Source organism: Phaseolus vulgaris, chromosome 4 (genome assembly GCF_000499845.2).
Source record: "Phaseolus vulgaris cultivar G19833 chromosome 4, P. vulgaris v2.0, whole genome shotgun sequence".
Classification (NCBI taxonomy): Eukaryota; Viridiplantae; Streptophyta; class Magnoliopsida; order Fabales; family Fabaceae; genus Phaseolus; species Phaseolus vulgaris.
The window spans coordinates 5,828,164-5,848,937 of NC_023756.2; the positions used below are offsets into that span (position 1 = coordinate 5,828,164).

Sequence of the window (20,774 nt, forward strand, 5' to 3'; positions counted from 1 at the left end):
ATTCATGCTTTATTTCTTGATCTTATTCATTTTCCTGTTTCCTTTTGGCCAGATATACTTTGAAAGAAGTGTTATTGGTGGGTGGAAGAAGAAGAAAAAGAAGAAGAAGTTTTGGATTTGGTTGATTCTGACTGAAAAGCTTTTAATTAAGGTATGTTTTTCAATCATCTTGGATTAGATTCTAATGATAAGACTAGGAGCTAGAGTCTATAGTTGTCTCTTTCTTTTAATTTTCTTATTTTATTTTATTTTTCTATATTTTCTTTCTTCTTATTTTCTCTTTACATGTTTCTTAATATCAAACTTAATCGACTTGTTGGATCAAAAATCAATTATCTACCTGGTTTGATTGTGGTGCAAAATGGGTAATGTATAGAATTATTGCAAATTGGTTTAACTGATAAAAACCAATAAAAAATCAAAATTTTAATATTTAAAAAAAACTAAATTAACTTAAATTTTTTAGTATTTTTTTACGTTTACATTTATAGTTATTATATAATCATTACAAGAAAATCATGAAATAGAAACTAATTTTTAGAAACTAATTAATTTTTTATTTAGTTTCTAAAATGGTCTATAATTTAGTTACTATTGTAACTAATTATTTTGGTCTCTAAAAATTAGTTTCTATTTCATGATTTTATTGTAGTGAATATATGGATGCATATTATTGAAATTTCTACTTTAATGTGATAACTTTTTTTTGTTTAAGTTCTATAATAATATGTATTTAAAATGTTAAGAACCGTAAATTAATGTTTCATTTCAGTTTTTAATATTATACAATTATAATGTTGTGTACTTTTGAGATTATTTTGGTAGTTAATTCAATACCTATTCATAAACTATTTATTAATAATAGAAATTACTTTATATATCAATAATATTTTTAGTTTATAAGATATATTTAATTTAGTTAATATAGTGACTATTTTTTTATTTTTAAAAATAATTTTTATTTAATGATTTTCTTGTAATTATGAAATAAATATTTGTATAAACAAATAGTGTGGAATAATAGACTTTCAATTATAAAATCTAAGTTGGTATAAAAGTCACTACAAGAAAATTATGAAATAGAAACCAATTTTTAGATACCAAAATAATTAGTTGCAGTAGTAACTAAATTAGAGACCATTTTAAAAACTAAACAAAAAATTAGTTTCTATATCACTACAAGAAAATCATGAAATAGAAACTAATTTTTAGATATCAAAATAATTAGTTGCAATAATAACTAAATTAGAGACCATTTTAAAAACTAAAAAAAATGGTTTCTAAATTAGTTTCTATTATTGTTAAATAGTTTCTAAATTGGTATCTAATTAGCCACCAAGGTTTTTGCTACCAAATTTAGAAACTAAATAATTGGTAGTTAAAACCTTGGTTTCTAATTAGATATTAATTTAGAAACTATTTAACAATAATAAAAACTAATTTAGAAAGCAAAAAATTTTTAGTTTCTAAAATGGTCTCTAATTTAGTTACTATTGCAACTAATTATTTTAGTCTCTAAAAATTGGTTTCTATTTCATGATTTTCTTGTAGTGTATTAGTTTCTATTATTGTTAAATAGTTTCTAAATTGGTATCTAATTAGCAACCAAAGTTTTAGAGACCAAATTTAGAAACTAAATAATTGGTAGTTAAAAATTTGGTTGCTAATTAGATACTAATTTAGAAACTATTTAACAATAATAGAAACTAATTTAGAAATCAATTTTTTTTAGTTTCTAAAATAGTCTCTAATTTAGTTACTATTGTAACTAATTATTTTAGTCTCTAAAAATTGATTTCTATTTCATGTTTTTCTTGTACTGAGTGACATCTTTTTACCTTAAGCTTCAATTTAAATTTAAAATTTCAATCAAAGTTCTTTTATCATTAAATACCAATATTCATTTATAGTTTTAGTCATATCTTAGAAATACATATATTTTTTCTTCTGATTTGACAAAATTTAATTTGACTATGTTCTCTTACATTATAACATTGTACAGTGATTCAAATACATTCATCTGGGAAGCAAAAATGCAGTGTATTATTGCATTAGCAACAGGAACCATCACTTGGAGAGTCATTAGTTTCACCAATTGCAAATCAATTTGGATATCTAGTTTACTATAAAAAAAATATAAAAGATCTTAAAAATGAACTCAAAACATTGGAAGGTAGGAAAGAAGGATTGCAAGGGGTGGTTGATGAAGATAAAAGGAATGGACGCCAAATTGTATCTATTGTACAAGATTGGCTCAACAAAGTGGAAAAAATCATAAATGAAGTAGAAAAATCCAATGATTTTCAAGTAGAAAACAATATGTGTCTTGATATATGGTCTCCAAATTTGGTGTCACGCTATTCATTAAGCAAGAGAGCAAAAACATTGATAATCAATGTTAAAAGATTAAATGAAGAGAAATTTGACATCATATCTTACTCCCCACCAACACCAAGACTTGGATCCACCTTCACAAATGTTATCAAAAGTTTCCCTAGTAGAAAATCAATTATTATAGAGATTTTGGAGAAATTGAAAGATGAAAATTTCAAAATACTAGGCATTTGTGGAATGGGCGGAGTTGGGAAGACTACACTTGTGAAAGAAGTAATCAAAACTCTAGATGTAAGCAAACTATTTGATGAAGTTGTAATGGCAGTTGTTTCCCAAAATCTTGATTATGTGAAAATTCAAGGTCAAATTGCAAATGCTTTAGGCTTGAGATTGATAAGGAGACTATTCAAGGAAGAGCATGTCAACTAGGTGAAAGATTGAAAGGTATTAACAATATCCTAATAGTTCTTGATGATGTTTGGATAGACTTTGATTTTGAGTCTATTGGGATTCCTTATGGTGAGCATCATAATAATTGTAAAATTTTGTTTACATCAAGAATTGAAGATGTTTGTTATAGGATGGGAAGTCAAAAGAATTTCACAATTTCTGTTTTGTCTCCAGATGAAAGTTGGGATCTTTTTCATGATATGGTTGATAAAAATATTTCAACCAAGCTTGATATTTATCACATAGCAAAAGAGGTTGCAAATGAATGTGGAGGTTTGCCAATTGCCATTGTAACAATGGCAAAAGCATTAGCAAATAAAGAAAAACATATATGGGAAGATGCACTGGATCAATTAAAAAACTCCTCCATCAATTCTCTTTTAGGAATGCAAGCTTACGTATATTCAAGTATCAAGTTGAGTTACAATTTTTTAGATAATGAGGAAGACAAAAAAATTCTTTTCCTTTGTTGCTTATTTCCAGAAGACTTTGACATTCCTATAGAAATTCTACTCAGGCATGGAATGGGTTTGAGATTCTTTAAAGGCATTGATGCATTGTGGAAAGTTAGAAATCGAGTGCATACCATTGTTGATAAACTTAAAAGACGTTTCATGTTGTTAGATGGTAATGTAGAAGAGTGTGTCAAAATGCATGATATTGTACGTGATGTTATCAGATCAATTGCATCTACAGAAGAATATGGTTTTGTCGTACATGGTGATGGATCTCAAATCAAACAACCTAAAGAAGAAACATGTTGTCACAACACTGCAGTTTCACTTATCTTGGAAGAAGCAAAAGAATACCCTAAAATGTTAAATTGTCAAAAGCTTAATCTTTTGCAAATAACATCAAAGAAAATGGATTTGGTTCCAGAAAATTACCTTCAATGTGTTAATAAGCTTATGGTGCTCAATCTTCAAAATTTGTGCATTCATTCAATGTCTTTTGCATTTCAAGCTTTGGACAACATTCACACTCTACTACTCGAAGATTGTCATGTTGGAGATATATCTATAATTGGTAAGCAACTCAAAAAGCTTGAGATTCTTAGCTTTTCTAACTCAAATATTAAGCAATTGCCAGAAGAAATTGGACAACTAAGATCGCTAAGGTTATTAGATTTGACTGAATGCAACTATCTCATTCAAATATCAACTAATGTCTTGGCAAACTTATCTAGACTAGAAGAACTCTATCTCAGAGTAAGGAATCTTCCTTCTAAGGAAAATAATCACATTCTTTTTGAGTTACTGTCTTTATCTCATCATCTGAAGGTCGTAGAGATTGCAATTTTGACAAATGAAGATTTACCCAAAGATTTGTTCTTCGAAAATATTGAGAGATTTTGGGTCTATCTTGGAGATTCATCTACCTTTTTTAATGGAATTGTTCGAAAAGGATACTTACACCCAAATATTTTGAAACTAAATAATTCATATTACAAATATGTCAAGGAAAGTGTGACCATTCAACAATTACTTCAAAAAGTTGAAATTCTCAACTTGGTTGATATAAAAAACATGAAAAATGTCATCTTGGAATTAAATGAAAGGGGTTTTCCATTTTTGAAGCATCTAAGTATCGAGTTTTGCAACAACCTTGAATATGTTGTAGATGCATTTGACGGTTGTATCTTTCCTCAACTTCTATCATTCTCTTTACGTAGTTTGGATAATTTAAAAGAGATATTCAATGTCATTAGTCACATGAGTCAAGCAAATGACTTTACAAAGGCTAACTCCATCACTTCATCTCAATGCTTTGGATCCCTTACAAAACTTAAAATAGAATATTGTAACAAGTTGAAGACTATCTTCACATTGTTTCCAAGAAAAATTAGTTTGGCTACACTTCAATGTTTGCATGTGGTTGAAAGTTATGGAATTGAATGCATCATCTCAAGCAATAGTAAGTATGATGGGAAATCAATGATTGAGTTTTTAAATTTAGTAGAATTGAAGTTGCAAGAACTACCAAACTTGATCGGGTTTTTTGAAAGCAATGTTATTCATGAGAATCGTTCCTCAATAATCCAAGTAAGTTTGATATTCTCTTATCCTTTCTTTTTCCCTTTATATACATGTGCATATTATGCACTTATGTTAACTTTGATATCACCCATGTTAGCAGGTGTTTGGATGAGATTAATTATAGATATAATCATTTTAAAAATGATTATTATAAACATAAGATTTTAAAACAATTTATTACTAATGAAAAGTTACTACATAAATCTTGGAAAAATATAAGCATTTTATGTTTCTCCTTCTTTTACAATGTTTTTATAACTTATTTTAAATAGTATATAACTTACTTGATCAACATACAATATTAATAATAAATAAAGAAGTTTAATAGTTAAACTTCTAGCATTTTTTAGTACTTTTGGATAAAGTCTCGTTTACTTGTAAACGATGGTAAGAATATTAAATTGTACAAGTAATGAAGTTGTAAGTAAGATCATATTCGTAGAATTGTGCAATAACTTAATAATTAAAGTATAATTTTTAGACCGATAAAACTAAAAAAAATGTAAAAGACTAAAGTTTCTAACATACAATCACTACTTGTTTTCATTCAGTCAAGATTATATTATTATTAGCCTACAAAATTATTCAAGACTTATACCTTAAGTGAGAGAACCTAAATCCCTTGATTTTACTATCAATCACTTTAATTAGGGTAACAAAAGCTTATTTTAAGAAAAATTCCAATAATGATTAATCCTCTTTACCCTATCCATATACATAAACATGATTGGTTTTCTTCTCTAGTTTTTAACTAAAAAAAGTTTCTCAATTCCAATTGAAATAATAAAATCATATCAATTAGAACAACACAAATATTAATCATAAAAGAAGAATAATAATTACTAACAATTAATAAAAACAAATATAACAACTACATTACATTAAATACTAACGAAAGAAAAAACTTAGCGGCTCATGGCCATGGAGAAAGAATCTTTAGAAGATTTTTTTCCTAATCTCTAGTGTATACGTGTTAAGTGTATGAATGGTTTCAAAAAATTTCTTTTATAGGAATTGGTCATTTCTCATAATGGGTTTTAGATAATAAAGGTATTTGAGTTTCAAACAAATGTACTTCTTAAGTTCACACAAAATCTTATTATTTTGTTCTTTGAGTTTGGCTTAAGCTGCCCAAAAATTAGTAGCTTAAGCACTCAAAATATGCTTAATTTTTTTTTTGGTCCCCACTTATGCTACTTATAAATATGTAGCTTAAGTTGATATGAGTCATACGTTCACAAGAAGATATAAGCATATGAAACATGAATCTAACAAGATTTAAATCTTATGTTTGTCTTAAATCATGGATCAATGCATAGGAAACTTGAATCTATGATTCCATACACAATATCACAAGAAGAATATGAACACATAATTATATCCTATTTTTCAATGTATGTTCAAGAAAGACGAAAATAGTGAAATAAAACTAAACAAAGGAAAATATGACTCAAATTCAAAAATAGTAGGCAAATTAGAAACAACTTAAATCGATGAAGAAAATCAATTCATATCATGTTCTCAACATAAATCATAAGCTCAAATCACAACATTATTCATTAATCAATATTAACTGAGAATTAATGAACACATACACAAAATCGAAGTAGCAATGAAATTACCAATACAATTAACAACAAAAAATCAACTTAGTAATGAAATTCAGTCTACTATGAAATTTGAAACACGCTTTATCACAAAAATATTGTTAATGACAAAATTCCAAATAAGCATACAAATTTCAATTTAACTAAGTTGTTTAATAAATTTCCATGGATTAAACATTACTCTATATACAAAGTTCCATACACTAGATTACAAGAAGAATAAGAACAAGCATACAACTAAAATTGTAACACAACAATAAAAAAAAACAAATTGAACCGAACAAAATAAGAAAATAATCTCAAACTATGGATATAATGTGAAAAGAAAATGATTGAACAAGAATAAGAACTCAAAGTAAAGGGGAGAATATGAGAATAATCACGATGGAAGAATGACACACCACTTGAGATGAAATCTTCATATTCCTTATCCAAAATAAGAAAAAGGGATTGAATAGTCATTTGGATCCTAAAAGCTAAGATAAGAATCTAGAAAATTGACCATTCTCACGAAAGTTTCTAAAACCTCTCAAATTCTTGTATATTCAAAAGTGAAATACAAAGAAAGGAGATTATTATATATAGGAGTAGTCATCCAAAAAAAAAAAGATTATTCAAATTACAATGAAATGAATTCTAAATCAAATGCAAGTCTAATTTTGAAAACTTATAAGAGTTGGTCAAAAGTTGAAAAGGAAAAATATGAGGGTTTTCCATGCTTCTATCACACTATTTATGTTTGTCACATTAGTTATGCTTCTTCATTTCACTATGCAAGGCATCACACTACAAGAAAATCATCAAATAGAAACCAATTTTTAGAGACCAAAATAATTAGTTGCAATAGTAACTAAATTAGAGACCATTTTAGAAACTAAAAAAAAATTGGTTTCTAGATTAGTTTATATTTTTGTTAAATGGTTTCTAAATTGGTATCTAATTAGCAACCAAGTTTTTTGCTACCAAAATTAGAAACTAAATAATTGGTAGTTAAAACCTTAGTTGCTAATTAGATACCAATTTAGAAACTATTTAACAATATTAGAAACTAATTTAGAAACCAATTTTTTTTTTAGTTTCTAAAATTGTCTCTAATTTAGTTACTATTGCAACTAATTATTTTGGTTTCTAAAAATTGGTTTCTATTTGATGATTTTCTTGTAGTGTCATTGAGCTTGAATTGGAATTAGAATCCAATTTGTCTTCTTACTGGCATGTAATATTTTCTTCTCTTTGTACTCCTTGACCAAAAATGTTACAAGAATTTGAAATTATGTATTCTTTTCCTTTTCGTTCTTCCTTGTTTATACCCTCATCTTAATTGGTTGGAGAACATTTCATGTTTTCCTCTAGAAGTTCCCTTAAAGTATATATAAATACTTCTTGTGTGTTTTTTTAAGGGGACAACTTCTCTTGTCTTATTTGTTTGCAGATTCATGAATCCAATGATCAATTAATTGAAGACGTCCAATTGCCTAGTTCAAAATCAAGTGTTGATCAAATTATGCCCATTGCTACTCTTTTCAGATCTAACTGGATGCAACTGTTTCCAAAGTTGGAAAAACTCTTCTTACATGCATGTTCTTCACTAGATATGGTGTTTGATATGCAAAGATCACAATTTCATGGTGAATCACTGGTGTTCTTATTTGCTCAGTTGAAAGAAATAGAGATATCTTGGCTCACTAAGTTAAGACACATTTGGGGTAATGCTCCAAGCTATATTCAAGGCTTTCAGAATATGAAATCAATCAAAGTTAAGAAATGTGATTCCTTAGGGTTTCTTTTAACTCCCAACATTGCAAGGGCACTTACTCAACTTCAAAAAATGGTGATACATAGCTGCCAATCCATGGAGAAAATTGTTGCAAAAGAAGTAAACCTAAATGGTGATGATGAAGAGAAAAATGTTGAAACCCTAGTGTTTGGTCAATTAGAATCTTTAACACTTGTTGATCTCCCAAATCTTATGAGTATTTGTCCAGATTCCTGTGAAATCATGTGGCCATCTTTGAGATTTTTATGCATTGATGGATGCCCTCAGCTTATTATGACATCTTCCATGGCAAGGCAAGAGAATTTCAATGCCTCATCAAGTTGTTCAACATGTGATGCTGCAAATGGAACTTCTAAAGAGGATTCACCAAGGTTTTCTCATTGTTTCCTTGGATGCACCCCACATGTATTTTCCAACTTCAAGTTTAAGGTAATATGAAAGTAATTTATGTTTTAATTCCTTACACACACAATTTTGGAATTTTTACTTTAACAATTTTTGTGTGTTATATTTTCTTGCTATCCCTTTCGGGTTAAAATTCTTTCGAAGTCCAGAAAACTAAACAAGAAACTGATTTTGTGCTTGAACTCAAACCTCAATATGTTATGCCATATTTAGTTCCACTCTTAATTTAGTTGACTTTCTTTTAATCAATAAATAAAAAATAAATAAATAAAAATATTTAAGGAATATTTTAATCTTTATAAAAAAAATATTGAATGTAGTCCATAAAATATATATATATATATATGTGTATGTTTCACATGTATTTACATCATCCAAAATTTCATAATTTCAAAATACAAACAAATTCAATAAAACTAATATAGACAGTCATGGTGATTTTGCTGCAAAGAAGTCATCATATCGTGACATATGAACCATAAGGTTAAAATTCATCATAAGAAAAAACATTATGGAAAGGTGAGGGTGAAAGGTGCATGATGATTACAAAACTTGCAAAAGGTAACATAGGTTTATCTAGATTATTAAGGTTAGTATTAATGTATTTTATAAGTAGGTTTTGATGTATAATTTTGTTTTGTTCGGAAGGAGGGACTATCATTTTGAAAGCTTAGACAAACTTGATATAGCTTTTGTTTTGTTTTTATCTTAAACATTTTGTAGTTTGCAAAAATTTTATGGAATAAAATATCAGGTGACGTGGTTATGGCATGATATAAAGGTTGAAATACCCGAAAGTATTTCCTTTAATTATAATTTTATTTTTTGTTGAAAATAAAATATAGAGAAACATAAATATTGACCATAACTATAAACAAAAATGTATTTGTTTAGTTAAAATAAATAAACATCTCTAATGATGAGTCTTCGGCTTTGATATTGATTAGCTATTTGTGTATTGAATTTTTCTTACCATACTCTTTTATTCCACCCTTTTTCTATTAGTAAAATGATGGTTAACTTATTTATTGCAGGCTTCATCAACAGAGAAAGATGTCCCTTCTGTCAGCAATATATATTCCAAAGCAGAAACAGTATCCCCCATTCCAGTTTTGGAACAAATGCAAGTAAAAGGATGGGATTCACTACAAGTCTTGTTCCTTCTCAAACAAAACCAACTTTCTGATGACACTAATGCCAATTGTCTAGTGAAGTTGACACTTGCACAAACACCTAAAAATCCAGCAGAAATCACTGCATTCAACAACCTCACTGTGTTAACTATAGATACTTGTCACAAGTTGAGATATCTGTTCTCATATTCCATAGCAAAGCTCCTTGTGAAATTGCAAGAAATAAAAATGTCAAACTGTAAGGTGGTAAAGCAACTCGTCCAAAGAGAAGGAGAAGATAGCTTAACTCTATCTCTTCCTCAATCAAGTTCTCTCAAAGTACAGGAAAAATCCTCATCTAGTGACTGTGCCACCTCTTCCCAAGAGGCATGTGCCTTAGAGTGGTCATCTTTGAAGAGAATTAGCATATCTCACTGTGGGGTGCTGGAAGTTGTTATTGGTGAAATAGGGGAGAAAATAGACACCATAGTTGCTTCATTTGCTCAGCTGCAATCTCTTACATTGAGCCATCTACCAAATGCTGTAAGCTTTTGTCTCACACCTTGTGCATCAGAATCACCATTTGAGAACATCCATGAGGTATGTAATACATTGCTAACTAGTGCCAAATATTGCTACTAAAATTATTTTTGGAGTGACAACAATGCATAGCTCAAAAGGGTAAGTCCACTTGAGTCTATGTAGCAAAACTTTATGGTATTCTTCTTAACCTCACTCTTTAGTCCCTTTTGTTTGTCTCTTAAGTTTTTTAGAGTCAATAAGTTCTTTATTTTTAAAATTAAGAAAGTTTGGACTAGTTGTCAATGTTGTTCTATTTAAGTCTTTTAATTTTATGAAATTTATAATATATTTGGGAAATAAAACAATTTTTTTTTAAAATATAATATTTTACAATATTTAGAAGGAAATTATAAAATACAAAATTAATATCAAAGTATCAGTTGTTTGTAATGGTAAATTTCTTATTTGAACTTTAAAAAATATTAAAAAGTAATTTAATAAATACTAAAAATAATTTCATAATTAGAATAAATATATTTTTTCTACGAAATTTAAAAATAAATAATAATAATAACTAAAAATATTAGAAAAATACATTAAAATATAAAAAATTAATAAAATTAAATTAAATAAGTTTTATAAACTTAAAAAAAGTAGTTAAAGTAGCTTATTTAAGTTATAAACTCATAAGATAAACTATTTTGACAAATATTTTTGTAAAAGTCAAATTAGTTTATAAACTACACCAATACATTCATTACAAGAAAATCATAAATAGAAATCAATTTTAGAAACAAAAAATAATTAGTTGCTATAGTAACTAAATTAGAGACCATTTTAAAAACTAAAAAAAAATAGTTTCTAAATTAGTTTATATTATTGTTAAATAGTTTCTAAATTGGTATCTAATTAATTTTAACTACCAATTATTTAGATTCAATTTGGTAGCAAAAACTTTGGTTGCTAATTAAATACCAATTTAGAAATTATTTAACAATAATATAAACTAATTTAGAAACCAAACTTTTTTTAGACTCTAAAATGGTCTCTAATTTAGTTAGTATAGCAACTAATTATTATTTGTCCCTAAAAATTGGTTTATATTTCATGATTTTCTTGTAGTGATTCTTGTACATTTATAAATATGGTTTATTTTGTTAGATTTACATTTAATTAAATATTTTATATTCTATTATTGTAATATAAAATAATATTTCTGTTTAACTATACAAGGATATGCAATAAAGTTTTATGAGTTCAATACTGTCTTTTTTTATATTTTAAACATGAAAATAAATGTAAGTAGCATTCATTTCAAACTTTATCCATTCATGGTTAATTGTTATCTCTATTTTTAGTAGGAAAAAAATTTGTAATGGCACAAATTTTTAAAATAAGAGAACTTAATCAACTTAAAAGCTTTAAGAGACTAAAATTGTAAATAATTTAAACAAAAAGTACTAAATTTACAATTACTTTGAATTCTTTTTACTAAACCTCAAAATGGTATATGCAATATTTCCAGTCCAACACGTATAGTGTTTTTGAAAAGTTGTAATAAGTTTACAATTTTCTAAACATAAACATTTATATCATTCATGTTTCATAAACATGTGTCCACATTTTCAACTATAATCTAAAACACACCAAGAAGCAGTGAGCTTGAAGCCAAATTATGAGATTTGGTCCAATTACATTTTCACTTTTTATCCATTTGCAGGCAACAAGTAATGAAGAAATCAGAATTATGAGAGTTGAACCACTTATAAATGGCTTCATTTTTCCTAATCTAACATATCTAGCAATTTCTAGCTGCAACAAAGTTAGCTGTTTGTTCTCTCCTTCAACATCAACTAGCTTTGTGCGGTTGGTAGAGCTAGATATATCTGGCTGTAGGGAGATAGAGGAAATAGTGTCTACAGAAGAAACACAAGGGAATGTGACTAAGATTGTGTTCCACAGCTTGCAACGTCTAAAACTTGAAAACCTACCAAAACTCAAGGCCTTCTGCCAGGGTTCCTATGGCTTTGATTTTCCATCATTGCATGAAGTATTGGTGAAAAATTGCCACATGATGGAGACATTCTCTCATGAGCCTTCATACAGTCCAAAGTTGGAAGGAGTCATCATGGAAATTGGAAGCATAACCAAGAACATGTGGATGGGAGATCTGAATGCTACTGTACCACTTTGCAAAGGACTTGTCAGTAACATTCTCATCCCCTATCCATTTTTATGTGTTTGTTGTGAGTACATATAATACCATTCTTTACTAAATTAAAAAGACTATAAAGCAAATCTAGGAAGATGCATTCCTATATATATGCAGTCACTTGAGATTTGAAGTAGAAGAGATAAGTTTGATACTGCAAAATGATTTCATTGAAGTGATTAGAACCTTAAGTTGAACCATGATTAGGGTGTCAATGGATGATTTGAATAATTTGTGTTGACTCATTTAATCTATAAACATTTTTTATTGATCCATCCATTTAAAATATATTATCTTTAAAAAACTATTTTCAGTAATCACAACAAAATATTACTCTTGGTGGATCATATTCTTATAGGAATGGAAAAGCATCAAAGAAAAACAAATGAACTTTGTAATGGCAATAGGAAGAAAAACCAGTTCATCAGTTTCCAATGACTAAATACTCTGATGTATTGGAAGAAAAAATAGATACATCATTAACCATTTATTGATCACTGAATTCAACCCATTCCAGCCATTTACTTTTGTATATCAAAATGATTAGATTGGATTGAAGTAGGCATGATTGGTTGGATTGGATTATGGATACATTTGCAACCCTTGCTCATGCTGCACTAAAAAGGGAGGTTTAGTATACATGAACAACAATGAGAAATTGATAAACTACACACATCTTTTACTCAACACACGACACAAATTTGTCTAATCACATCCCCTTTTACATCGAGTTATTTTATTTCTACAAATAATTACTATTAACACTTTTAATATTTCAGTTTTTTTCACTCTATCACTTGTAACATTATTCATCTTATCACACGTTTCTCTATCTTCCAATATCCATCCAAGTTGTACAAAAAACCGTTGAAAATAATTGTAAGAACAGATTTTTTTTCACCATTAGGCCGTTTATTAATACATTTTTCACATAAAATATTTAGACTCGGAGGATCTAATCTCTAGTAAAAAAAACCTCACACTAAATTGGTTAATTTGTCTTTTGAAATCATGGCTCTTTGGTTCATTTACCCATGAATATGATTTTCAGTTGGCTTTTCAAACATCAGAGACACTTGAATGGATCAAGCAGGATAAATGCATACAAAGATACTTCACCGAAGAAAAACACTTGACAGTTGAAGGTTTTCAAAGGCTGCTAAAACTAGTTCCCTCTAATGTGGTACACATATTTCAAAATCTAAAGGAACTCACCATAAAAAATTGTGGTTCACTGGTTGAGGTCTTTGAATCACATGGTGTGGATGCAAAGGAAATGCATGCCATGATACAGTACAAGCTAGAAGCATTGAATTTGTATTTTCTACCAAAACTGATCCACCTATGGAAAAACTATGGTGGAGTTGTGGCATTCCAGAAGCTTAGAATACTGAAAGTACACCACTGTGGCAACTTGTGTAGTTTGTTCTCTCCATCAATAGCCAGAAGTCTAGTGCAACTTAGGCACCTACGAGTTCATAGTTGCCACATGATGGAGGAAATAATTACTAAAGAAGATGAGGAATCAGAAGGATCAAATAATGCTGAGATTGTATTTCCACTTTTGAACAAGCTGGAGTTTCGTTATGTTCCCAACCTCAAATGTTTCTGCTCAGGAACTTTCAATATTGATCTTCCATCTTGTGAAGAAATGATAATTGAAAAATGTCCCAATATGACTACCTTTTGCTATGGATCAGTAACCACAGCAAAGCTTCCCCATATATATAAAGGTTCATATGAGTATATTGACATAATGGGAGACCTTAATATGACCATCCATCATGCTAATGAGAGTTTGAAGGTACATACATTCTCCATATGTAATCACATCAAATGATGTGATTCCTAATAAAAAGGGAAAAGGCCATTATAAGAATTTTGCTTTTCTTTCAGAATACTAACCCCTCCCCAGAATAAGATTTACCAAATGTAGCTTTAGTTGAGTTTCTATTAACAAGCATACATATTGCAGGTTGCACTAGAAACATCCGAGACAATCACATGCATTGAGCATGGTCAAAAGCTGCTGTCTTACATAAGAAGTGATACAGAGTTGGTCGTTGAAGGTAGTGAAAAACTGTTGCATTGTATTCCATCCAACATGCTGCATAGGTTCCAGCATCTAAAACAACTCAAGGTACATGATTGTGGTTCACTAGTTGAGATATTTGAATCGGGGGGAGTGGATGAAAATGAAGATGAAGGGTGGACCAGAACACCGTACAATTTTGATCTACAGGAACTGCATCTGTATGATCTTCCTAAACTGATGCACATATGGAAATATCATGGTGAAATCCTGAGCTTTATGAACCTTAAAAAGCTAAAGATTCAGCACTGTCCTAATTTGAAAAATGTGCTTTCTCCTTCCATGGCCAGAAGCCTTTCACAACTCCAAGAGCTTTCAGTATATGAATGTGAGTTGATAGAAGAGATCATCACTAGAGATGAGAAACCATCTGAAGAACCAAGCAAGGTGAAGATTATATTCCCGGCATTGCAATGGTTAACCCTTTACCGGCTTCCAAGCCTTAGATGTTTCTGTTCAAGCACTTACCACTTTGAGCTGCCATCCTGCCATGACATAACCATTACAGAATGTCCTAAGATGGAGGCTTGCCATGGAAACAGAGGCACCTTAGAACTTCCTTTTGTCTCCATTAAGACAAATAATTTCAGGGCAGAAGAGAGATCTAAATAAGAATGGAAATTCACTCTGAAAGTTGCCTAAACCATATAACTTCTAATTCGCTATCTAAATCACGTGTTGTACATTTGGAAGGGAGACTTCTGCCTATTACTTTTATCACTATAAACTTGTTCCAGATTTTGCATCTCATGCCTACTTGAGATATTTTTTGCTGTTGTTGACGTTCGATATGATCCACCTAGCAGAACTATCGGTCCAAATATGTCAATATTGGTAAGTAGAATCTAGTAAACTGTACTTGGTATACACATAACTGGAACTTGTCAAAAGGCGCAGTTTTTCATTGGTTTCCAGTTGCACCTACATGGGCACAAAAATAAAAAAAATAAAAAATTGTTCCCCTACCCCATAGGTGCATGAGTGATGTATGTGTAAGTGGTATGAAGCTATACTTACTCTTTTACAAGGAGTGACTCACTTTCCCGTGAGTAAGTATCTTTGCAAGAACTCAATTCTTTGGAACCATTTCTAATGAGCTTTAGAAAAAATCATGTCCTACGTTTAACATAGCAGAACAAAAAGATAGGCAGGCCAAAAATCAAAATATCTTATAACGTGGGACATACCATTTCCGAAGTGAATACGGTACACAGATACAACTATAAAATTCCAACTTCACATTGTTTTCAGTGGTATACATAATTTTAGAAAAGAATAGTCTCAATTCTCATGAATCAAGAAAAAAATAAGAACATGTAAGTAAGACCTGTAATTATGCATTTCTGAAAACTTACCAACAGGTAAAAACAATGGGGAAATAAAATGGTCATATATTACAATGCTCCAACATCAACAACCAAAAACTTTCACTAAGAATTGCTTCTAGTACAGTGTAAAAACTATCACCCTATAAAAGCCAATTGATAGTAATGTTTCCAAGCCATGTGAACAATGGGAACTGAACCAAAGCAATAAAGAGCAAGAGATAGTGGTGTCTGCTTGAGTCATAACTCCTGACCTCAGCAAAAAGAACTCTCTTCATTGTTTTCACCAAGAAGACTCCCATGCATAAACAGGTCCATGGCATCAGAAAGTAGTAGGAGTAGCCCAATATTATTCTTCCAAGAACAGCTAAACATATGCCAGTGAAAGTATACCCAGCATACGCTATAATGTCCAGAAGGGGAGCTTCACCACTGCCCAATGAAAGTAGTGTCACCTTAAGTAGTGCAGCTTGCATAAACCAACCAAGCAATCCCTTGATGAATAACAAGTTCAACGCTTCTGGACTAAACCTGTACATAATAAATATAGCATCTTAATAAGTCACGGTCCATTACAAACTAAGGTTCTTACAAGTTTTCAGTTGGAAATACAACATAAAAACATATTTTTCAAAAAATTAAAACTGAAAAACTTGTGCATCTGATGCAAAAATCAAGAAATTAAAAACAAAGGGGAGCAGAAATAAACACATATCACACAGATGCCAAAATTTCTTGCAACGAAGTTGCCAACATTCAACACTGCTAATAGAGTACTATGCATTTTATTGCATATTTGTAGACCCCTCCCAATGACACACACATCATACAATCCTCCTCAGATAATGGTTTACCAACATTCATTACAGACCAATTAAAACTCAGCACAAACTAGAGAAAATATGAGGAAAACAGTTTTCTCTATATTGCTTTAAAATACCCTCGTATGGCAATAGCATATAGTTGACAACATTTTATACATGGCAATTCAAGAGTGCAAGTATGAACAGGAAAGTGAGGAGCAAAATTTCTAACTAAAAATTTGAGAAGAATAAGTAGAGCAACATACATGTCAGTACTGTATTATTGGATTAAGGTAGAGGAAGAAGTGGAGTACTTACTTTCCATGAAGACCCAACGAGAGGCCAGCTAGAATAACGTAAGTACCAAATGCCATTAATGGAATGTATAGGTCTGGTGCGTTTATGTCATAAATTGGGGGCTTATAAGAGAGCCTACCCCCGACTGGCTCAGTTATTCTAGTCCAATGACCCTGACCCAGAAAAGAAGAAATAAGCAGCATGAAGATAATAACATAACCAACAAATTTAAGGAGAAATGCAGAAAATTGAAACATTACTGCTTACCCTGTGCAGGAATGGTAACAAAACAACCTTCAATTTGTTCTTAACATAATGGTCATTCACTTGGAAGTAGTATTGGGGATCAGAGAAATACCGACTTATCTGTTATTCAATGGAGAAGATTAATTTAAAGATGCAAATCTTGTATTAACATTTTGAGAGACTATCCATACTCAAGATACATATAGATTGCAAATCAAGTCCCATCAAGCTATTCAACGACATTTTTGAGCTACACAATTGGTATCCCCTCTATAATCAGTCAAGCCTAAATAGATTGATATACAGTCATGATCAAAGGTGAGTGCACATACCATCTACAAACAAGATTTTAAAGTAAACCATGCATCATTTCAAATTTTCTTCAAAATGATTAATAAAAAACTCCAAACACTAGAGTGCAAAGTCATGCACAATAGTTTCAGACAATGGATAAATCAGTACTGCTAAGAAGATATACCAACAGTTATAGAAAAAAGGGATTGAATTTTTTTAAGAGGTTAGGCCACTCTCTTAGGTATGAGACGCATTTTAAGCACAAGAAAGATTAGGGAAAACAACAATTTGAACTTCAATGTCCACATAAAATTAACAACTACCTCCGAAGATACAAAGACAAGTTGGTCTTCCAAAGATTTAGGAAATAAATATAGGCATTCATACTTACATGGACATGAATACAATCACTCAATTTATCTTTGAATATCAATTTAGACCCTAAATGCTACTTTTACACTATAAGCTATGAAGAATAAAATTGTCACGCAAAAAGATTTAGAGGAACAACTTCATGTCTCATGTATCATTGGGCAAAACTTCGACAATGTTACTTAGTCTTACATTGCTTTGGACATACTCAGAGCTCGATCCTAATATTTTCCCTCCATAAGCACCCAATCCGCCTCGAATGAGCCCTGAACCAGCAACATTAAAAGCACTCCCGAAAGGATTTGGTGGCAAGCTCGGTTGAGGCTGCGGTACCCCAGGTTGGGATCCAACATTATTGTACATTCTCACTGCCACCACAAAAAAAAATCAACCAATCAGAAAATTTCAATGTGAACACAAAATCAACACCAAGATAACATAATACAAGACTAAGTAAACCCTCTTCTAACAAAACCCGTCATTCCCAAAGGCAACGCGAGATCCATTTCAGAAATAGATTGTCACGCCATAATACCATAAAAATCAACAACTAACAAATCACTATCAATAATCAAATACATCATAAGTTTGAAAGAAAGAGTGTACTAAGCATGAAGGTAGAAACCCCTCATTTCAACAAATTTAATGTACTAGAAATTTGAACAGAAAATTCCATTTATTAATGATTAAAAACGCTATCAACAATGCAAATGTAAGTCAAAACAACCGTAGATTCAAAATCCATATTGAAAAAAAGGGAAATGAAATTCGGAGTGGCGTGCCAATTTGAAAACGACCCAGTTAGCAAGAGAGGGAAAAGCTTCAAGCTTTAAACCCCAAAGTGAGAGAAAGGAGCAGAAGCGATGATGGGTATGGTTAAAAATGAACATAGTTTGAATAGATAGTATGATTAATAGGAAAAAGGTGAAATTAAAAATATGTGAAGAGGTTTGAAGCAGAAGAAGAAGAAACCTCGAAGAGAAGGGAAAATTGGCGAGACGAATCACAGTGGTGGAGGAATCAAGAACTATGGCTCCGGCGAAGGAAGTGAGTGAGATCTGAGAACAGAGAGAGAACCCACAGCAGAGGCATAAACGGTAATTGCGATGAACTTCCCTCTTTTATAAAATGGAAAACATATGTTTACTTTGTATCACATAAATAATCATTTTTATCACATCAAAGTTTATTTTGTATTCTTTTAAGAATTTGGACTTTTGCAAAAATTTCGTTATGTCAAATTCGTTTTTGTATAAGAAATATTTCTAAAGATTGAACATGTTTTTAGTCTCTCACATTTTTTTTTATCCTTCAAAAGAAACTGCAAAAAGTAGTAATTTAAAAATAATTATATTTTTAGAATTAATTCTGAAAATAACTAAGAGGACCAACACTTTTTCTAGAATTAAATAATATCATTATAAATAATATTGTTAGGTTCAATAACTGCATCATTGGAAATAATATCATTAAAAACGTCTTAGATGGTTAAGAGAGGAAGACATATTTAAATTATTCGATATTAAGTTTGTTGAGATAGCATCACTAGCGTCAATCACTGCATCCGAGATATTATCTGTTTTGGAGCTCTGAACTCAATCATTATTTTGTTCTTAAAAAGATGTCTTTGAGAGTTAAGGAAGGAAGTTGTATTTAAATTGTTCTAGAACTCGACTTCTAAATAATGTGGGATTATTTGGTGTACCAGAACAAAAAGATTAAAAAAACCAAACATGTCCATTTAAGGACAAAGATATACATTTTTTATAACATCAATTTTATAAAAGAATTTTTATATATTTTCAAAGAGAAGCAAAAGGTTGAATCTAGACATGTGTTATTTGGAGATGCGTCAAAGGTTGAAGTGAAAGACTAGACTAAGGTTCGTACAAAAGGATGGCTTAATTGGGTCAATCCAAGATGTGTATTACGTACCATATCTCTAAAGCAACAACTGTGTATGGGAAACTCATGAAGAAATGTTATTCAATACTTATGATTGATTAGGTATTACACTTGAAAGATGAGCACAGGCGTCTGGTCGTTTAAGTTGAAATGAGCAAAAAATCACATGTATAAGATGAATTGAGAAGCGTTCGAGAAAAATGTATGAATGTCATTGTGGCATCTCCATTTTGGAGACCTACATCATATGGTCTAAATGAGTGGAAGAAGAAGAACATGGTGCACGAGTGATCATTGTCGTTTAGTAATCAAATTAAAAACAAATCAATGTAGATTGTCTAACGCAAGATTATATCGTATAGCACCAAAGAGATGATAGTACAAACATGGTCATATGACCTAAAGTCGTCTCCTAACAAATCCAAAAATAAATTTAGTAGATCAATGTTCACAACTTCTCTACAAGAAAATGTTATAATAACAGTAAAGATTAAAAAGGGGGGGGGGGGGGGGGAGGGTTTAAAGATGTTTCACAAAAAAGTAAAGTAGACGATTGAAAATATAAAGGAACAGATTGAGTCTCAAGCTCTTTCAACAATGAATTCTTCATCATTTTATAAAAATGTATCATTCATTCAACCATCCAACTAGGATCAAATTAACTAAACATGCATAATCTAAAACAATGGAATCTAATTAATGAAACATGTGTCCACTTTTTCATTCAATGCCTCACTCGTCTCCATGAGTAGGGATGGCAATGCGAGGTGAGCCATGTGGGTCGCCCTGCAACCCGCTAATAAAAAGCATGGGGTGGGCTTAGAAAATCAACCCGCTAACCTGCTTTAGCCTGTCTTGCATAACCCGTAGCCCGCGTGAGCCAACAGCGGGGCGCCCCAGGCTCTGACCCACAAAAAAAAAGTTTGTGTGTTATGTGTTGGCAGTGCTGCTCTGCTCTCTGTTCTCGTCACTCTATACAAATTAA

The 20,774-nt window shown here is 30.6% G+C and overlaps 1 protein-coding gene and 1 pseudogene across 1 annotated transcript; one reads left to right on the top strand and one right to left on the bottom strand.

Moving 5' to 3' along the window:
• The first annotated feature begins 2,062 nt into the window (after positions 1 to 2,062).
• Positions 2,063 to 15,292, top strand: LOC137837071 (uncharacterized; annotated as a pseudogene).
• Positions 15,293 to 15,693: 401 nt separating this feature from the next.
• On the bottom strand, positions 15,694 to 19,103 carry LOC137837072 (uncharacterized). The gene is made up of 5 exons (XM_068645928.1): positions 18,857 to 19,103; positions 18,077 to 18,252; positions 17,240 to 17,338; positions 16,994 to 17,145; positions 15,694 to 16,403 (listed from the first exon to the last, which is right to left on the bottom strand). The coding sequence occupies exons 2-5, from the start codon at positions 18,245 to 18,247 to the stop codon at positions 16,016 to 16,018; spliced, it is 810 nt and encodes a 269-aa protein (XP_068502029.1). The 5' UTR covers positions 18,248 to 18,252; positions 18,857 to 19,103; the 3' UTR covers positions 15,694 to 16,015.
• Between the last annotated feature and the right edge of the window lie 1,671 nt (positions 19,104 to 20,774).

What these genes read in the sequence shown, in the direction of transcription:
- LOC137837072 (XM_068645928.1), bottom strand. Translation starts at nt 18,247, where the DNA reads ATGTACAATAATGTTGGATCCCAACCTGGGGTACCGCAGCCTCAACCG. An exon ending in CTGAGTATGTCCAAAGCAAT is followed by an intron (nt 17,339 to 18,076) that starts GTAAGACTAAGT and finishes ATTGAATAACAG; the next exon opens with ATAAGTCGGTATTTCTCTGA. An exon ending in TCGTTGGGTCTTCATGGAAA is followed by an intron (nt 16,404 to 16,993) that starts GTAAGTACTCCA and finishes TATTATGTACAG; the next exon opens with GTTTAGTCCAGAAGCGTTGA.